Here is a 20,064-nt window from a genome sequence, read left to right on the forward strand (position 1 = left end):
CCATTTTTAGATTTAAAAAACTATTATGCGAGGAAGCGAGGATAATCATTTCTGGGTTTTATAAATATTACCAGGAAGGTAGAATAACCATTTCTGTGTTATACATCTATTACAAGAAAGCTATAATTACTATTTCTAGGTTTTATAAAAATTACAACGAAGCCAGAATAACCATTTCTACGTTTTATAAATGTTCCAAGGAAGCTAGAATAAACTTTTCTAGGTTTTATAAATATTTCAAGTAAGCTAGTATAACCATACTTAGGTATTGGAATATAAGAAGGAAACTAGAATAACTATTTCTAGGTTCTATAACTATCGCAAGGAAACTGGAATAACCATTTCTAGGTTTTATAGATATTACAAGGAAGCTAAGATTAACCATTTCTATGCTTTATAAATGTTACAAGTTATGATCTCTATTATACAAGTATTACAGGAAATCTAGAATAACTCTTTCTATGTTTTATAAATATCATGAGAAGGCTGGAATAACCATTTCTAGGATTTATTAATATTACAAGAAAGCTACAATAACATTGATATATTATACAACTGTTATAAGAAACCTAAAATAACCATTTTTAGGTTTTACAACTATTATAATAAAGCTACAATAACCATTCATAGGTATTATAAATATTACAAGGAAACTAGAATAACAATTTCTAGGTTTTACCACCGCTACAAAAAGTTAAAATTGTCCTTTTTAGGTTTTACAACTATTACAAGAAAGCTAGAATAACCATTTTTGGGTTTTGTAAAAATTACCGAGAAACTAGAATAACCATTTCTAGGTTTTACAAATATTACATGGAAGCCAGTTTAACATTTTCTAGGTTTTATAAATATTACAATACAGCTTGTATAACCATTTCTTAGTTTTCCAGCTTTTTTCAATAACGCTAGGATATCCACTTTTAGGTTTTATTACAATAAAGCTTCAATCAACATTTTTAGGTTTAATAATTATTACACGAGAACTGGAATAACCATTTCTAGGTCTAGAATAAGCATTTCTTGTAGTTACTGAAAGAGAGAGATATTAATGTGATTGTTGTTACATAACAAACACCTGTCTTGTAGTTACTGAAAGAGAGAGATATTAATGTGATTGTTGTTACATAACAAACACCTGTCTTGTAGTTACTGAAAGAGAGAGATATTAATGTGATTGTTGTTACATAACAAACACCTGTCTTGTAGTTACTGAGAGACAGAGTTTTATATATTACTCTTATATCTACTACATGAAAACTTGTCTTGTAGTTACTGAGAGACAGTTTCTTATATGTCTCTAGTTACTACAATATAACAAACACGTATCTTCTAGTTACTGAAAGACAGAGTTTTGTATCTTGTTGTTACGATTACATAGAAAACACCTCTCTTGACGTTTGTGACAGGAAAAGTGTCGTAGCTTACTTTAGTTACTACTACATAACTAACACGTGTCTCGTAACTGAGAGGCAGAGTTTCGTATCTTACTGTTCTTACTACTAGATAAGAAAAAACCTGTCTGGTAGTTGGTGAGAGACAGGATTTCATATCCTCTTGTTATTACTACATAACAAACACCTGTACTGTAGTTACTGAGAGATAGAGTTTCGTATCTTACTGTTGTTACTACTGCGTAACAAACAAACACCTGTCTTGCAGTTGTTAAGAGACAGTTTCATATCTTATTGGGTTTATCGACATATCAAACCCATGATTGTGGATTCTGTAAAAAATAGTTGAAGTGTACTATTTCAGTCTGTAAATACGATCAGTTATTAAACATGTTTAGTGATTTCAAACTTAGTATCTTGTAATCCATCATAACTATTTTTATTTAAGTTTGCTTTGTTTCTATAGTACTCCATCTGAATTAAAGTATTTGATAACAAACATTTATGTCTTCAGTTTTATGGTACAAATATATTTAATTTATGTTCAGATTCGAATGTCAGGCTTCTCCTGGTATTATCTTGTTTCCTTGATGGAGTCGGACCATACGGTGTACGCTTGTTCTTTATATAGATGTGCTAATTTCTCTCCGTATATTCATTCCTCTGCTATGTTGATTAATGTAATATCAGCAAGTGCACTGAAGATTAGTTGTTCCAACCATTAAGAGAATAGCAGCTTCCTCCACTGGCTTTTCTAAACAGGTAAAATGGTTCCACATAGCTGGCCGTCTTAATTAGTAAATGCAAGACACGTCCCGAGAGGTAATGAAGCATGACTTGCAAGTAAGAGAGTGAAGACGGAGCAGCTAAGCCTCGTCTCATGGACTTTGCGCACGTCCACAAGGCTCTATTGATCGGGAGAAAGGAAAATATGAAATGATTTTCAGAACCCTTGTAGAGTCTCTTGTTAGTGTTTAATATGATACGAGAAAATCCACGAACGGGTAGAGAACAACGGGTGGTAATTAATACTCTACGAATGAAGAAAACGTTCAGTTTCTGGTCTAAACGTTCACTAACTACAACAGATGAAGTAATACACGACCGTGTTACATATCAGCAGCTTCTAAAGACAAAAAACAGACAACAAAACTCATTATTTAGTTCACAGTAAAGAATGATTGAAAGTAAGCCTTGCACAAGAAGAGAAATGTTTTGAAATTTAAGGGTGAAAATAGAAAAATAAAAATAAACCATGAAATAATTTAGGATTTTCATTATTTTGAAGAATCTACAAAAGTAAATAGTGTTATCATTACTAATATAGATATTGTCCCTAAGAATAGCTGAATATCATTACTTATATAGGTATTGTCACTAAGAATAGCTGAATATTATTACTAATATAGGTATTGTCACTAAGAATAGCTTAGTACCATTACTAATATAGATATTGTCAATAAGAATAGCTTAGTACCATTACTAATATAGATACTGTGAATTAGAATAGCTGAATACCATTACTTATATAAATATTGTCACTAATAATAGCTGAATACCATTACTTATATTGGTATTGTCACTAAGAATAGCTGAATACCATTACTAATATAGATATTGTCACTAAGAATAGCTGAATACCATTACTAATATAGATACTGTGAATTAGAATAGCTGAATACCATTACTAATATAGATATTATCACTAAGAATAGCAGAATACCATTACGAATATAGATACTGTGAATTAGAATAGCTGAATACCATTACGAATATAGATACTGTGAATTAGAATAGCTGAATACCATTACTAATATAGGTATTGTCACTAAGAATAGCTTAGTATCATTACTAATATAGGTATTGTCACTAAGAATAGCTGAATACCATTACAAATATAGATACTGTGAATTAGAATAGCTTAGTACCATCACTAATATAGGTATTGTCACTAAGAATAGCTGAATACCATTACTAATATAGATATTGTCATTAAGAATAGCTGAATACCATTACTAATATAGATATTGTCACTAAGAATAGCAGAGTACCATTACTAATATAGGTATTGTAACTAAGAATAGCTGAATACCAATACTAATATAGGTATTGCAACTAAGAATAGCTGAATACCAATACTAATATAGATATTGTCACTAAGAATAGCTGAATACCATTACTAATATAGGTATTGTCACTAAGAAAAGCTGAATACCATTACTAATATAGATATTGTGAATTAGAATAGCTTAGTACCATAACTAATATAGATATTGTGACTAAGAATACCTGAATACCATTCCTAATATACATATTGTCACTAAGAATAGCTGAATACCATTACTCATATAGATACTGTGTATTAGAATAGCTGAATACCATTACTCATATAGATACTGTGTATTAGAATAGCTGAATACCATTACTAATATAGATACTCTAATTTTAATAGCTGAATACCATTACTAATATAGATACTGTGAATTAGAATAGCTCAGTACCACTACTAATACAGATACTGTGAATTATAATAGCTCAGTACCATTACTAATATAGACACTGTGAATTAGAATAGATTATTACCATTTCTATTATAGATACTGTGAATTAGAATAGCTCAGTACCATTACTAATATAGATATTGTCACTAAGAATAGCTGAATACCATTACTAATATAGATACTGCGAATTAGAATAGCTTAGTACCAATACTAATATAGATACTATGAATTAGAATAGCTTAGAACCATTACTAATATAGATATTGTCACTAAGAATAGCTGAATACCATTACTTATATAAAAATTGTCACTAAGAATAGCTGAATACCATTACTAATGCAGATATTGTCACTAAGAAAAGCTGAATACCATTACTAATATAGATATTGTCAATAAGAATAGCTTAGTACCATTACTAATATAGATATCGTCACTAGGAATAGCTCAATACCATTACTTATATTGGTATTGTCACTAAGAATAGCTGAATACCATTACTAATATAGATATCGTCACTAAGAAAACCTGAATACCATTACTTATATTGGTATTGTCACTAAGAATAGATAAATACCATTACTAATATAGATATTGTCACTAAGAATAGCTGAATACCATTACTAATACAGATATTGTCACTAAGAACAGCTTAGTACCATTACTAATATAGATACTGTGAATTAGAATAGCTGAATACCATTACTAATATGGATATTGTCACTAAGAACAGCTGAATACCATTACTAATATAGATACTGTGAATTAGAATAGCTGAATACCATTACAAAAATAGGTATTGTCACTAAGAATAGCTGAATACCGTTACTAATACAGGTATTTCGCTAAGAATAGCTGAATACCATTACTAATATAGATATTGTCACTAAGAATAGCTTACTACCATTACTAATATAGGTATTAAAAATAAGAATAGCTTAGAACCACTACTAATATTGATATTGCCTCTAAGAATAGCTGAATACCATTAATAATATAGGTATTGTCACTAAGAATAGCTGAATACCATTACTAATATAGATACTGTGAATTGAATAGTTGAATACCAACACTAATATAGGTATTGTAACTAAGAATAGCTGAATACCAATATTGATATAGATATTGTCACTAAGAATAGCTGAATATCATTACTAATATAGGTACTCTCACTAAGAATGGCTGAATACCATTACTAATACAGATATTGTCACTAAGAATAGCTCAATACCATTACGAATACAGATACTGTCACTAAGAATAGCAGAGTGCCATTACTAATATAGATATTGTAACGAAGAATAGCTGAATACCAATACTAATATAGATTTTGTAACTAACAATAGCTGAATACCAATACTAATATAGATATTGTCACTAAGAATAGCTGAATACCATTACTAATATAGATATTGTCCCTAAGAATAGCTGAATACCTTTACTAATATAGGTATTGTCATTAAGAATAGCTTAGTACCATTACTAATATAGGTATTGTCACTTAGAATAGCTTAGTACCATTACTAATATAGGTATTCTCACAAAGAATAGCTTAGTACCATTACTAATATAGGTATTGCCACTAAGAGTAGCTGAATATCATTACTAATATAAATATTCTCACTAAGAATAGCTGAATACCACTACTAATTTAGATACTGTTAATTAGAATAGCTCAGTACCATTGCTAATACAGATACTTTGAATTAGAATAGCTAAATACCATTACTAATTTAGATTCTGTGAATTAGAATAGCTCAGTACCATTGCTAATACAGATACTTTGAAATAGAATAGCTCAATACCATTTTTAATATAGATACTGTGAATTAAAATGGCTTAGAACAATTACTTATATAGATACTGTGAATTAGAATAGCTGAATACCATTACTAATATAGATATTGTCACTAGGAATAGCTGAATACCATTACTAATATAGATACTGTGAATTAGAATAGCTGAATACCATTTCTTATATAGACACTGTGAATTAGAATAGCTGAATACCATTACTAATATAGATACTGTGAATTAGAATAGTTTAATACCTTTACTAATACAGATATTGTTACTAAGAATAGCTGAATACCATTACTAATATAGATACTGTGAATTAGAATATCTTAGTACCATTACTAATATAGATACTGTGAATTAGAATAGCATAGTACCATTACTAATATAGATAATGTGAATTAGAATAGCTGAATACCATTACTAATATAGATACTGTGAATTATAATAGCTGAGCACCATTACTAATATGGATACTGTGAATTAGAATAGCTGAATAACATTACTAATATAGATACTGTGAATTAGAATAGCTCAGTACCATTACTATAATAGATATTGTCACTAAGAATAGCTGAATACCATTTCTAATATAGATACTGTGAATGTGAATAGCTTAGTACTGTTACTAATATAGATACTGTGAATTGGAATAGCTTAGTACCATTACTAATATAGATACTGTGAATTAGAATAGCTTAGTACCATTACTAATATAGATACTGTGAATTAGAATAGCTGAATACCATTACTAATATATATATTTTCACTAAGAATAGCTGAATACCATTACTAATATAGATATTGTCCCTGAGAATAGCTGAATACCATTACTAATACAGATATTGTCACTAAGAATAGCTGAATACCTTTACTAATGTAGGTATTGTCATTAAGAATAGCTTATTACAATTACTAATGTAGGTATTGTCACTTAGAATAGCTTAGTACCATAACTAATATAGGTATTGTCACTTAGAATAGCTTAGTACCATTACTAATATAGGTATTGTCACTAAGAATAGCTTAGTACCATTACTAATATAGGTATTGTCACTACGAGTAGCTGAATATCATTACTAATATAGGTATTCTCACTAAGAATAGCTGAATACCACTACTAACATCGTTACTGTGAATTAGAATAGCTGAATACCATTACTAATAGAGATACTTTGAATTAGAATAGCTAAATACCATTACTAATTTAGATACTGTGAATTAGAATAGCTCAGTACCACTACTAATACAGATACTGTGAATTATAATAGCTCATTACCATTACTAATATAGACACTGTGAATTGAAATAGATTATTACCATTTCTATTATAGATACTGTGAATTAGAATAGCTCAGTACCATTACTAATATAGATATTGTCACTAAGAATAGCTGAATACCATTACTAATATAGATACTGCGAATTAGAATAGCTTAGTACCAATACTAAAATAGATACTATGAATTAGAATAGCTTAGAACCATTACTAATATAGATATTGTCACTAAGAATAGCTGAATACCATAACTTATATAAATATTGTCACTAAGAATAGCTGAATACCATTACTGATATTGTCACTAAGAAAAGCTGAATACCATTACTAATATAGATATTGTCAATAAGAATAGCTTGTACCATTACTAATATAGATATCGTCACAAGAATAGCTCAATACCATTACTTATATTGGTATTGTCACTAAGAATAGCTGAATACCATTACTAATATAGATATCGTCACTAAGAAAACCTGAATACCATTACTAATATAGATATTGTCACTAAGAATAGCTGAATACCATTACTTATATTGGTATTGTCACTAAGAATAGATAAATACCATTACTAATATAGATATTGTCACTAAGAATAGCTGAATACCATTACTAATACAGATATTGTCACTAAGAACAGCTTAGTACCATTACTAATATAGATACTGTGAATTAGAATAGCTGAATACCATTACTAATATGGATATTGTCACTAAGAACAGCTGAATACCATTACTAATATAGATACTGTGAATTAGAATAGCTGAATACCATTACAAAAATAGGTATTGTCACTAAGAATAGCTGAATACCGTTACTAATACAGGTATTTCGCTAAGAATAGCTGAATACCATTACTAATATAGATATTGTCACTAAGAATAGCTTACTACCATTACTAATATAGGTATTAAAAATAAGAATAGCTTAGAACCATTACTAATATTGATATTGCCACTAAGAATAGCTGAATACCATTACTAATATAGATACTGTGAATTAGAATAGTTGAATACCATTACTAATTCAGATACTGTGAATTAGAATAGCTCAGTACCATTGCTAATACAGGTACTTTGAAATAGAATAGCTCAGTACCATTTCTAATATAGATACTTTGAATTAAAATGGCTGAAGCTCAATACCATTACTTATATAGATACTGTGAATTAGAATAGCTGAACACCATTACTAATATAGATATTGTCACTAGGAATAGCTGAATACCATTACTAATATAGATACTGTGAATTAGAATAGCTGAATACCATTTGTTATATAGATACTGTGAATTAGAATAGCTTAGTACCATTACTAATATAGATACTGTGAATTAGAATAACTTAGTACCATTACTAATATAGATACTGTGAATTAGTATAGCTGAATACCATTACTAATATAGATACTGTGAAATAGAATAGTTCAATACCTTTACTAATACAGATATTGTTACTAAGAATAGCTGAATACCATTTCTTATATAGATATTGTTACTAAGAATAGCTGAATACCATTTCTTATATAGATACTGTGGATTAGAATAGCTTAGTACCATTACTAATATAGATACTGTGAATTAGAATAACTTAGTACCATTACTAATATAGATACTGTGAATTAGAATAGCTGAATACCATTACTAATATAGATACTATGAATTATAATAGCTGAGCACCATTCTTAATATTGATACTGTCATTTAGAATAGCTGATTACCATTACTTAAATAAATACTGTGATTTATAATAGCTGAGCACCATTACTAATACTGATACTGTGAATTAGAATAGCTTAGTACCATTACTAATATAAATACTGTGAATTAGAATAGCTTAGTACCATTACTAATATAGGTACTGTGAATTAGAATAGCTGAATACCATTACTAATATAGATATTGTCACTAAGAATAGCTGAATACCATTACTAATATAGATATTGTCATTAAGAATAGCTGAATACCATTACTAATATAGATATTGTCACTAAGAATAGCAGAGTACCATTACTAATATAGGTATTGTCACTAAGAATAGCTGAATACCAATACTAATATAGGTATTGCAACTAAGAATAGCTGAATACCAATACTAATATAGATATTGTCACTAAGAATAGCTGAATACCATTACTAATATAGGTATTGTCACTAAGAAAAGCTGAATACCATTACTAATATAGATATTGTGAATTAGAATAGCTTAGTACCATTACTAATATAGATATTGTGACTAAGAATAGCTGAATACCATTACTAATATACATATTGTCACTAAGAATAGCTGAATACCATTACTAATATAGATACTGTGTATTAGAATAGCTGAATACCATTACTAATATAGATACTGTGAATTAGAATAGCTGAATACCATTACTAATATAGATACTCTAATTAGAATAGCTGAATACCATTACTAATATAGATACTGTGAATTAGAATAGCTCAGTACCATTACTAATATAGATACTGTGAATTATAATAGCTCAGTACCATTACTAATATAGATACTGTGAATTAGAATAGATTATTACCATTTCTAATATAGATACTGTGAATTAGAATAGCTCAGTACCATTACTAATATAGATATTGTCACTAAGAATAGCTGAATACCATTACTAATATAGATACTGCAGAATTAGAATAGCTTAGTACCAATACTAATATAGATACTATGAATTAGAATAGCTTAGAACCATTACTAATATAGATATTGTCACTAAGAATAGCTGAATACCATTACTTATATAAAAATTGTCACTAAGAATAGCTGAATACCATTACTAATGCAGATATTGTCACTAAGAAAAGCTGAATACCATTACTAATATAGATATTGTCAATAAGAATAGCTTAGTACCATTACTAATATAGATATCGTCACTAGGAATAGCTCAATACCATTACTTATATTGGTATTGTCACTAAGAATAGCTGAATACCATTACTAATATAGATATCGTCACTAAGAAAACCTGAATACCATTACTTATATTGGTATTGTCACTAAGAATAGATAAATACCATTACTAATATAGATATTGTCACTAAGAATAGCTGAATACCATTACTAATACAGATATTGTCACTAAGAACAGCTTAGTACCATTACTAATATAGATACTGTGAATTAGAATAGCTGAATACCATTACTAATATGGATATTGTCACTAAGAATAGCTGAATACCATTACTAATATAGATACTGTGAATTAGAATAGCTGAATACCATTACAAAAAATAGGTATTGTCACTAAGAATAGCTGAATACCATTACTAATACAGGTATTTCGCTAAGAATAGCTGAATACCATTACTAATATAGATATTGTCACTAAGAATAGCTTACTACCATTACTAATATAGGTATTAAAAATAAGAATAGCTTAGAACCATTACTAATATTGATATTGCCTCTAAAAGAATAGCTGAATACCATTAATAATATAGGTATTGTCACTAAGAATAGCTGAATACCATTACTAATATAGATACTGTGAATTGAATAGTTGAATACCAACACTAATATAGGTATTGTAACTAAGAATAGCTGAATACCAATATTAATATAGATATTGTCACTAAGAATAGCTGAATATCATTACTAATATAGGTACTCTCACTAAGAATAGCTGAATACCATTACTAATATAGATATTGTCACTAAGAATAGCTCAATACCATTACTAATACAGATACTGTCACTAAGAATAGCAGAGTGCCATTACTAATATAGATATTGTAACGAAGAATAGCTGAATACCAATACTAATATAGATTTTGTAACTAAGAATAGCTGAATACCATTACTAATATAGATATTGTCACTAAGAATAGCTGAATACCATTACTAATATAGATATTGTCCCTAAGAATAGCTGAATACCATTACTAATATAGATATTGTCATTAAGAATAGCTTAGTACCATTACTAATATAGGTATTGTCACTTAGAATAGCTTAGTACCATTACTAATATAGGTATTCTCACAAAGAATAGCTTAGTACCATTACTAATATAGGTATTGTCACTAAGAGTAGCTGAATATCATTACTAATATAAATATTCTCACTAAGAATAGCTGAATACCACTAATAATTTAGATACTGTTAATTAGAATAGCTCAGTACCATTGCTAATACAGATACTTTGAATTAGAATAGCTAAATACCATTACTAATTTAGATTCTGTGAATTAGAATAGCTCAGTACCATTGCTAATACAGATACTTTGAAATAGAATAGCTCAATACCATTTTTAATATAGATACTGTGAATTAAAATGGCTTAGAACAATTACTTATATAGATACTGTGAATTAGAATAGCTGAATACCATTACTAATATAGATATTGTCACTAAGAATAGCTGAATACCATTACTAATATAGATACTGTGAATTAGAATAGCTGAATACCATTTCTTATATAGACACTGTGAATTAGAATAGCTGAATACCATTACTAATATAGATACTGTGAATTAGAATAGTTTAATACCTTTACTAATACAGATATTGTTACTAAGAATAGCTGAATACCATTACTAATATAGATACTGTGAATTAGAATATCTTAGTACCATTACTAATATAGATACTGTGAATTAGAATAGCATAGTACCATTACTAATATAGATAATGTGAATTAGAATAGCTGAATACCATTACTAATATAGATACTGTGAATTATAATAGCTGAGCACCATTACTAATATGGATACTGTGAATTAGAATAGCTGAATAACATTACTAATATAGATACTGTGAATTAGAATAGCTCAGTACCATTACTAATATAGATATTGTCACTAAGAATAGCTGAATACCATTTCTAATATAGATACTGTGAATGTGAATAGCTTAGTACCATTACTAATATAGATACTGTGAATTGGAATAGCTTAGTACCATTACTAATATAGATACTGTGAATTAGAATAGCTTAGTACCATTACTAATATAGATACTGTGAATTAGAATAGCTGAATACCATTACTAATATATATATTTTCACTAAGAATAGCTGAATACCATTACTAATATAGATATTGTCCCTGAGAATAGCTGAATACCATTACTAATACAGATATTGTCACTAAGAATAGCTGAATACCTTTACTAATGTAGGTATTGTCATTAAGAATAGCTTATTACAATTACTAATATAGGTATTGTCACTTAGAATAGCTTAATACCATTACTAATATAGGTATTGTCACTTAGAATAGCTTAGTACCATTACTAATATAGGTATTGTCACTAAGAATAGCTTAGTACCATTACTAATATAGGTATTGTCACTAAGAATAGCTGAATATCATTACTAATATAGGTATTCTCACTAAGAATAGCTGAATACCATTACTAATATAGTTACTGTGAATTAGAATAGCTGAATACCATTACTAATATAGATACTTTGAATTAGAATAGCTAAATACCATTACTAATTTAGATACTGTGAATTAGAATAGCTCAGTACCATTACTAATACAGATACTGTGAATTAGAATAGCTCATTACCATTACTAATATAGATACTGTGAATTGAATAGATTATTACCATTTCTATTATAGATACTGTGAATTAGAATAGCTCAGTACCATTACTAATATAGATATTGTCACTAAGAATAGCTGAATACCATTACTAATATAGATATGAATTAGAATAGCTTAGTACCAATACTAATATAGATACTATGAATTAGAATAGCTTAGAACCATTACTAATATAGATATTGTCACTAAGAATAGCTGAATACCATTACTTATATAGAATATTGTCACTAAGAATAGCTGAATACCATTACTAATATAGATATTGTCACTAAGAAAAGCTGAATACCATTACTAATATAGATATTGTCAATAAGAATAGCTGAGTACCATTACTAATATAGATATCGTCACTAAGAATAGCTCAATACCATTACTTATATTGGTATTGTCACTAAGAATAGCTGAATACCATTACTAATATAGATATCGTCACTAAGAAAACCTGAATACCATTACTAATATAGATATTGTCACTAAGAATAGCTGAATACCATTACTTATATTGGTATTGTCACTAAGAATAGATAAATACCATTACTAATATAGATATTGTCACTAAGAATAGCTGAATACCATTACTAATATAGATATTGTCACTAAGAATAGCTTAGTACCATTACTAATATAGATACTGTGAATTAGAATAGCTGAATACCATTACTAATATGGATATTGTCACTAAGAATAGCTGAATACCATTACTAATATAGATACTGTGAATTAGAATAGCTGAATACCATTACTAATATAGGTATTGTCACTAAGAATAGCTGAATACCATTACTAATACAGGTATTTCGCTAAGAATAGCTGAATACCATTACTAATATAGATATTGTCACTAAGAATAGCTTACTACCATTACTAATATAGGTATTAAAAATAAGAATAGCTTAGAACCATTACTAATATTGATATTGCCACTAAGAATAGCTGAATACCATTACTAATATAGATACTGTGAATTAGAATAGCTGAATACCATTACTAATTCAGATACTGTGAATTAAGAATAGCTCAGTACCATTACTAATATAGGTACTTTGAAATAGAATAGCTCAATACCATTACTAATATAGATACTTTGAATTAAAAGAATAGCTGGTACCATTACTTATATAGATACTGTGAATTAGAATAGCTGAACACCATTACTAATATAGATATTGTCACTAGGAATAGCTGAATACCATTACTAATATAGATACTGTGAATTAGAATAGCTGAATACCATTTGTTATATAGATACTGTGAATTAGAATAGCTTAGTACCATTACTAATATAGATACTGTGAATTAGAATAACTTAGTACCATTACTAATATAGATACTGTGAATTAGTATAGCTGAATACCATTACTAATATAGATACTGTGAAATAGAATAGTTCAATACCTTTACTAATACAGATATTGTTACTAAGAATAGCTGAATACCATTTCTTATATAGATATTGTTACTAAGAATAGCTGAATACCATTTCTTATATAGATACTGTGGATTAGAATAGCTTAGTACCATTACTAATATAGATACTGTGAATTAGAATAACTTAGTACCATTACTAATATAGATACTGTGAATTAGAATAGCTGAATACCATTACTAATATAGATACTATGAATTATAATAGCTGAGCACCATTCTTAATATTGATACTGTCATTTAGAATAGCTGATTACCATTACTTAAATAAATACTGTGATTTATAATAGCTGAGCACCATTACTAATACTGATACTGTGAATTAGAATAGCTTAGTACCATTACTAATATAAATACTGTGAATTACAATAGCTTAGTACCATTACTAATATAGGTACTGTGAATTAGAATAGCTGAATACCATTACTAATATAGATATTGTCACTAAGAATAGCTGAATACCATTACTAATATAGATATTGTCACTAAGAATAGCTGAATACCATTACTAATATAGGTATTGTCATTAAGAATAGCTTAGTACAATTACTAATATAGGTATTGTCACTTAGAATAGCTTAGTACCATAACTAATATAGATATTGTGACTTAGAATACCTGAATGCCATTCCTAATATACGTATTGTCACTAAGAATAGCTGAATACCATTACTCATATAGATACTGTGTATTAAGAATAGCTGAATACCATTACTAATATAGATACTCTAATTTTAATAGCTGGATGCAATTACTAATATAGATACTGTGAATTAGAATAGCTCAGTACCACTACTTATACAGATACTGTGAATTAGAATAGCTCAGTACCATTACTAATAGAGACACTGTGAATTAGAATAGCTGAATACCATTACTTATATACATAATGTGAATTGGAATAGCTGAATACCATTACTTATATACGTAATGTGAATTAGAATAGCTGAATACCATTACTAATATAGGTATTGTCACTTAGAATAGCTTAGTACCATTACTAATATAGGTATTCTCACAAAGAATAGCTTAGTACCATTACTAATATAGGTATTGTCACTAAGAATAGCTGAATATCATTACTAATATAAATATTCTCACTAAGAATAGCTGAATACCACTACTAATTTAGATACTGTGAATTAGAATAGCTCAGTACCATTGCTAATACAGATACTGTGAATTAGAATAGCTGAATACCATTACTAATATAGATACTGTGAATTAGAATAGTTTAATACCTTTACTAATACAGATATTGTTACTAAGAATAGCTGAATACCATTACTAATATAGATACTGTGAATTAGAAAATCTTAGTACCATTACTAATATAGATACTGTGAATTAGAATAGCATAGTACCATTACTAATATAGATATTGTGAATTAGAATAGCTGAATACCATTACTAATATAGATACTGTGAATTAGAATAGCTGAGCACCATTACTAATATGGATACTGTGAATTATAATAGCTGAATAACATTACTAATATAGATACTGTGAATTAGAATAGCTCAGTACCATTACTAATATACATATTGTCACTAAGAATAGCTGAATACCATTACTCATATAGATACTGTGTATTAGAATAGCTGAATACCATTACTAATATATATATTTTCACTAAGAATAGCTGAATACCATTACTAATATAGATATTGTCACTAAGAATAGCTGAATACCATTACTAATATAGATATTGTCACTAAGAATAGCTGAATACCATTACTAATATAGGTATTGTCATTAAGAATAGCTTAGTACCATTACTAATATAGATATTGTCACTAAGAATAGCTTAGTACCATTACTAATATAGATATTGTCACTTAGAATAGCTGAATACCATTACTAATATAGGTATTGTCACTAAGAATAGCTGAATACCATTACTAATATAGTTACTGTGAATTAGAATAGCTGAATACCATTACTAATATAGATACTTTGAATTAGAATAGCTAAATACCATTACTAATATAGATACTGTGAATTAGAATAGCTCAGTACCATTACTAATATAGATACTTTGAAATAGAATAGCTCAGTACCATTACTAATATAGATACTTTGAATTAAAATGGCTGAGTACCATTACTAATATAGATACTGTGAATTAGAATAGCTGAATACCATTACTAATATAGATATTGTCACTAGGAATAGCTGAATACCATTACTAATATAGATACTGTGAATAAGAATAGCAGAATACCATTTCTTATATAGATACTATGAATTAGAATAGCTTAGTACCATAACTAATATAGATATTGTGACTAAGAATACCTGAATACCATTCCTAATATACATATTGTCACTAAGAATAGCTGAATACCATTACTCATATAGATACTGTGTATTAGAATAGCTGAATACCATTACTAATATAGATACTCTAATTTTGATAGCTGAATACCATTACTAATATAGATACTGTGAATTAGAATAGCTCAGTACCACTACTAATACAGATACTCTGAATTAGAATAGCTCAGTACCATTACTAATAGAGATACTGTGAATTAGAATAGCTGAATACCATTACTTATATACGTAATGTGAATTAGAATAGCTGAATACCATTACTTATATACGTAATGTGAATTAGAATAGCTGAATACCATTACTTATATACGTAATGTGAATTAGAATAGCTGAATACCATTACTAATATAGATATTGTCACTAAGAATAGCTGAATACCATTACTAATATAGATACTGTTACTAAGAATAGCTGAATACCATTACTAATATAGATACTATGAATTGGAATAGCTTAGTACCATTACTAATATAGATACTGTGAATTAGAATAGCTTAGTACCATTACTAATATAGATACTATGAATTGCAATAGCTCAGTACCATTACTAATTTAGATATTGTCACTAAGAATAGCTGAATACCATTACTAATATAGATACTGTGAGATTAGAATAGCTTAGTACCATTACTAATATAGATACTGTGAATTAGAATAGCTTAGAACCATTACTAATATAGATATTGTCACTAAGAATAGCTGAATACCATTACTTATATAAATATTGTCACTAAGAATAGCTGAATACCATTACTAATATAGATATTGTCACTAAGAAAGCTGAATACCATTACTAATATAGATATTGTCAATAAGAATAGCTTAGTACCATTACTAATATAGATATCGTCACTAGGAATAGCTCAATACCATTACTTATATTGGTATTGTCACTAAGAATAGCTGAATACCATTACTAATATAGATATCGTCAATAAGAAAACCTGAATACCATTACTAATATAGATATTGTCACTAAGAATAGCTGAATACCATTACTTATATTGGTATTGTCACTAAGAATAGATAAATACCATTACTAATATAGATATTGTCACTAAGAATAGCTGAATACCATTACTAATATAGATATTGTCACTAAGAATAGCTTAGTACCATTACTAATATAAATATTGTCACTAAGAATACCTGAATACCATTACTAATATAGATACTGTGAATTAGAATAGCTGAATACCATTACTAATATAGATACTGTGAATTAGAATAGCTGAATACCATTACAAAATATAGGTATTGTCACTAAGAATAGCTGAATACCATTACTAATACAGATATTTCGCTAAGAATAGCTGAATACCATTACTAATATAGATATTGTCACTAAGAAAAGCTTACTACCATTACTAATATATGTATTAAAAATAAGAATAGCTTAGTACCATTACTAATATAGATACTGTGAATTAGAATAGCTTAGAACCATTACTAATATAGATATTGTCACTAAGAATAGCTGAATACCATTACTTATATAAATATTGTCACTAAGAATAGCTGAATACCATTACTAATATAGATACTGTGAATTAGAATAGCTGAATACCATTACTAATATAGATACTGTGAATTAGAATAGCTGAATACCAATACTAATATAGGTATTGTAACTAAGAATAGCTGAATACCAACACTGATATAGGTTTTGTAACTAAGAATAGCTGAATACCATTACTAATATAGATATTGTCACTAAGAATAGCTCAATACCATTACTAATATAGATACTGTCACAAAAGAATAGCTGAGTACCATTACTAATATAGATATTGTAACTAAGAATAGCTGAATACCATTACTAATATAGGTTTTGTAACTAAGAATAGCTGAATACCAATACTAATATAGATATTGTCACTAAGAATAGCTGAATACCATTACTAATATAGGTATTGTCAGTAAGAATAGCTTAATTCCATTACTAATATATATATTGTCACTACAAATAGCTGAATACCATTACTAATATAGATACTTTGAATTAGAATAGCTTAGTACCATTACTAATTATATAGATAGTGTGACTTAGAATAGCTTAGTACCATTACTAATATATAGATAGTGTGACTTAGAATAGCTTAGTACCATTACTAATTACATAGATAGTGTGACTTAGAATAGCTGATTACCATTACTAATATAAATACTGTGATTTAGAATAGCTGAGTACCATTACTATATTGATACTGTGATATAAAATAGCTGATAACCATTACTTATATAAATACTGTGATTTATAATAGCTGAGTACCATTACTAAAATAGATACTGTGAATTAGAATAGCTGAATACCATTACTAATATAGATACTGTGAATTAAAATAGCTCAGTACCATTACTAATATAGATATTGTCACTAAGAATAGCTGAATACCATTTCTAATATAGATACTGTGAATGTGAATAGCTTGGTACCATTACTAATATAGATACTGTGAATTAGAATAGCTGAATACCATTACTAATATAGATATTGTCGCTAAAAATAGCTGAATACCATTACTAATATAGATATTGTTCCTAAGAATAGCTGAATACCATTACTAATATAGGTATTCTCACTAAGAATAGCTTAATACCATTACTAATATAGGTATTGTCACTAAGAATAGCTGAATACCACTACTAACTGAGATACTTTGAATTAGAATAGGTAAATACCATTACTAATTTAGATACTGTGAATTAGAATAGCTCAGTACCATTGCTAATACAGATACTTTGAAATAGAATAGCTCATTATCATTTTTAATATAGATACTGTGAATTAAAATGGCTTAGAACAATTACTTATATAGATACTGTGAATTAGAATAGCTGAATACCATTACTAATACAGATATTGTCACTAGGAATAGCTGAATACCATTACTTATATAGATATTGTCACTAAGAATAGCTGAATACCATTACTAATATAGGTATTGTCACTAAGAATAGCTTAGTACCATTACTAATATAGATATTGTCAATAAGAATAGCTTAGTACCATTACTAATATAGATACTGTGAATTAGAATAGCTTAGTACCATAACTAATATAGGTATTGTCACTTAGAATAGCTTAGTACCATTACTAATATAGGTATTGTCACTAAGAATAGCTTAGTACCATTACTAATATAGGTATTGTCACTAAGAATAGCTGAATACCATTACTAATATAGATACTGTGAATTAGAATAGCTGAATACCATTACTAATATAGATACTTTGAATTAGAATAGCTAATACCATTACTAATATAGATACTGTGAATTAGAATAGCTCAATACCATTACTAATACAGATACTGTGAATTAGAATAGCTGAATACCATTACTAATATAGATACTGTGAGATTAGAATAGCTTAGTACCATTACTAATATAGATACTGTGAATTAGAATAGCTTAGAACCATTACTAATATAGATATTGTCACTAAGAATAGCTGAATACCATTACTAATATAGATATTGTCACTAAGAATAGCTGAATACCATTACTAATATAGATATTGTCACTAAGAATAGCTGAATACCATTACTAATATAGATATTGTCAATAAGAATAGCTTAGTACCATTACTAATATAGATATTGTCACTAGGAATAGCTCAATACCATTACTAATATTGGTATTGTCACTAAGAATAGCTGAATACCATTACTAATATAGATATTGTCACTAAGAAAACCTGAATACCATTACTAATATAGATATTGTTACTAAGAATAGCTGAATACCATTACTTATATTGGT

General features: G+C 28.0%; 1 protein-coding gene across 1 annotated transcript in view; it reads right to left on the reverse strand.

Annotated features, from left to right (window-relative positions):
* Nucleotides 1-2,096: 2,096 nt before the first annotated feature.
* The window catches only part of LOC143226969 (synaptic vesicle glycoprotein 2C-like), a 42,020-nt gene continuing 24,052 nt past the window's right edge, over nt 2,097-20,064 (reverse strand). Inside the window, exon 4 of the mRNA XM_076458520.1 lies at nt 2,097-2,298. Coding sequence (XP_076314635.1) covers nt 2,097-2,298 — 202 coding nt within the window. The remainder of the gene's footprint in view (nt 2,299-20,064) is intronic.

The sequence above is a fragment of the Tachypleus tridentatus genome, chromosome 9 (genome assembly GCF_004210375.1).
Source record: "Tachypleus tridentatus isolate NWPU-2018 chromosome 9, ASM421037v1, whole genome shotgun sequence".
NCBI lineage: Eukaryota > Metazoa > Arthropoda > Merostomata > Xiphosura > Limulidae > Tachypleus > Tachypleus tridentatus.